Source organism: Dama dama, chromosome 30 (genome assembly GCF_033118175.1).
Source record: "Dama dama isolate Ldn47 chromosome 30, ASM3311817v1, whole genome shotgun sequence".
NCBI lineage: Eukaryota > Metazoa > Chordata > Mammalia > Artiodactyla > Cervidae > Dama > Dama dama.
In genome coordinates, this window is record NC_083710.1 from 15595390 (window position 1) to 15598664 (window position 3275).

The following is a 3275-nucleotide window of genomic DNA, read 5'->3' on the forward strand; positions in this document are numbered from 1 at the left end:
GAAAAGAAAACCCACAGAATGGGAGAAAATATTTGCAAATTATATTTCAAATATAGGACCTGTATTTCAAATATATGGATAAACTCATAAGTTAATAATAAGAAGAGAAATAACCCAATTAACAAATGGGCAAAGGATATGAATAAATATTTCTCCAAGGAATATACAAAAGGCCAATCAACAAGCATGTGAGAAGAGTTTGATATTATCAGTCATCAGGAAAATGGAAATGAGATACTACGTCACACCTACGGGGAGGGCTTTAATGAAACAGATGAGAGGTATTAGCAAAGTTGTAGAGAAATTGGAACCCTTATACATTACTGGTGAGACTGTAAAATGGTACAGCTGCTTAGGAAAACATTTTGACAGTTCCTCAAAATTTCAAACACAGAGTTGCCATTTAGTTCAGTAATTTCTATCTTAGACAAATGAAACTGTGTGTCCCCACAAAAATTTGTACATGAATCTTTATAGCAACATCATAATAACTAAAAAATGGAATCAACACAAATTTCCATCACCTGTTGCATGGATAAATACAATGTAGTTGTGATCTGGTACAGTTACATGGCTGAGCCATGGCATCCAGATATTTGATCAGAGATTACTCTGGATGTTTCTGTGTAGGTATTTTTTTTTTTTTTTTTTTTTTTCAACTTCATATGTAAGTGTTTATTTCAGAAATTAGATGCAATATGCCATTTCAACAAATATCTAATTTAAAATATGAACTCTTGAATACACACATTGAGCAAACATGAGATTTCTCCAGATACCTAACCTTGTATGTATATTCTGTATGATTACTCACCACAAAAAATTAACTGATAGGCTTTAACATTTACCTATACAAGTCCTATTATGGAAAAATTTGAAGTTGAGAATCATTTAAAATGAAATAAGACACTGTTACAATAACATCTCTTAATAGCAATGACTATTATTTCTAAATACACAATTAATTTATTTAATTAAATTGATTTGCTAGATAAGCCACTTTACTTGATAAACCAATTAAATAAACTAAAAGTTTATTCAGAAATACACAGGCATAACTCAGAAATAGTGCATGTTCGGTTCCAGACCAGTTCAATAAGGCAAATGTCACAACAAAGAGAGTCAAATTTTTTGGTTTTCTAGTGCATCTAATGGAGAAGGCAATGGCACCCCACTCCAGTACTCTTGCCTGGAAAATCCCATGGACGGAGGAGCCTGGTAGGCTGCAGTCCATGGGGTCGCCAAGAGTCGGACACGACTGAGCGACTTCACTTTCACTTTTCACTTTCATACATTGGAGAAGGAAATGGCAACCCACTCCAGTGTTCTTGCCTGGAGAATCCCAGGGACAGTGGAGCCTGGTGGGCTGCCGTCCATGGGGTCACACAGAGTCGGACACGACCTAGCAGCAGCAGCAGTGCATCTAAAAGATGACACTATACTGTCATCTACTAAGTGTGCAATAGTGCAATACGTCTCAAAACATCTTGTTGTTGTTGTTTAGTCGCTAAGTCATGTTTGACTCCTTGAGATCCCATGGACTGCAGCATGCCAGGCCTCCCCGTCCTTTACTATCTCCTGGAGCTTACTCAAACACATTCATCGCGTCGGTGATTCCATCCAACCACCTCATTCTCTGCCGCCCCCTTCTCCTCCTGCCCTCAATCTTTCCCAGCATCAGGGTCTTTTCCAATGAGGCGGCTCTTCACATCAGGTGGCCAAAGTGTATCTACCTTAATTAAAAAATATTTTATTGCTAAAAAATGCTAAACATCACCTGACAATACAGGGTTGTCACAAATCTTCTAATTGTTTAAAAAAAAAAAAAAAAGTAAAACAGTAAAAGTAGGTATGCCTATAGTCACTGCTATTAATGTTAGGCTCTTGATAACAGTGATGAAATCAAAGGGAAGCGATTCAGTAGATGAACCTGGCATATTTTCTGAGGATACCGAGTACTGCTGGCATTTACAGCAATAAGAACACTTCCAAGTTGTCCAATTTCACTTTCTCACCAGAAATAAAAGTCAGGGTTATTACATCACTGAACAAATGGTCACCTACGTTACTGATTTGTTCCTGAGTCCTCTTGAGCCTCTGTAGTTCAGGAGTGTCTGTAACGATGCTGAAGCCCCTCCCTTTGCTTTCTTCAAAATCTCTTTTGTACTTGACCTGACTCTGCAATTCACTTTGCTGCTTCAGACGAAGGTTTTCAGGTGTATCTGCCACCGTGGTGAAGGACTGCTTTGGGTAGTGTGCATTACAATAGGGCTTCTTTTCATAGCCTTTGTAGTTGTTCATGTTGAGAGCCATCTTGCAGACTTCACAATGGAAACATCCTTTATGCCAATACTTATCCAGGCAGTTGACTTTCTCGGTGGGATACACGACTTTCCCGCAGCGGGCGCACTGGGGGTTCATTGTCGCGGTTCCCGGGGGCGGCGGCTGGGCGGCGGCGGCGGCGGCTGGGGGCTCCGAGGAGCCGCTGTGACATCCCCCGGCGAGCCCCGCACCGCCTCCGGGCAGGCGGGAGGCCGGCGGGCGGCCGGGCGCGGGGCCGGGGGCGAGCGGGCGGCGCGGCGCGCGGGGAGGCGGCGGCGGCGCGGGTGGGTGCGCAGCGGGGCCTGGCGCCGGGGGGGTCGGCCGCGCTCTCGGGCTCGGGCTCGGCTCCGGCTCGGGCTCCGCGCCGCTCGCTCTGCGCCGCTCGCACCCTGTGTAGGTATTTTTTGGATGAGATTAACACTAAATTTGTAGACTTTGAGTAAAGCAAATGATGCTCCGTAATGAAAGTGGCCCTCACTCAGTCAGCTGAATGTCCAAAGAGGATAAAAGACTGAGCAAGAAGGAACTCTGCCGGTAGGCTGCCTTTGGACTTGAACTGCAATTCTTCCATAGGTCTCCAGCCTGTAGCCTACTCCACGAGATTTTTGACTTGTCAAGCTTCGACAATCATATGAGCCAGCTACTTAAAAATAAATATCTCTCAAGGTGTAGAGAAAAGGTAACCCTCCTGCACTGTTGGTGGGAATGTAAACTTGTACAGCCATTGTGGAGAACAGTGTGGAGGTTCCTTAGAAAACTAAAAATAGAGCTACCATATGATCCAGCAATCCCACTTCTGGGTTTGTATCTGGAGAAAACCATGGTTCAAAATGATCATTGCAGTGCTGCTTACAGTAACCAACACATGGATCCAACTGAAATGTCCATTGACAGATGAATGGATAAAGTTGTGGTACATATACACAATGGAATATTACTCAGCCTGAGAAAGG

General features: G+C 43.3%; 1 protein-coding gene across 1 annotated transcript; it reads right to left on the reverse strand.

The window, feature by feature from the left end:
- Positions 1 to 1478: 1478 nt before the first annotated feature.
- Positions 1479 to 2482, reverse strand: LOC133049487 (LIM zinc-binding domain-containing Nebulette-like). The gene has a single exon (XM_061133515.1). It carries the CDS (start codon positions 2419 to 2421, stop codon positions 1969 to 1971), a length of 453 nt encoding a protein of 150 aa, XP_060989498.1. The 5' UTR covers positions 2422 to 2482; the 3' UTR covers positions 1479 to 1968.
- Between the last annotated feature and the right edge of the window lie 793 nt (positions 2483 to 3275).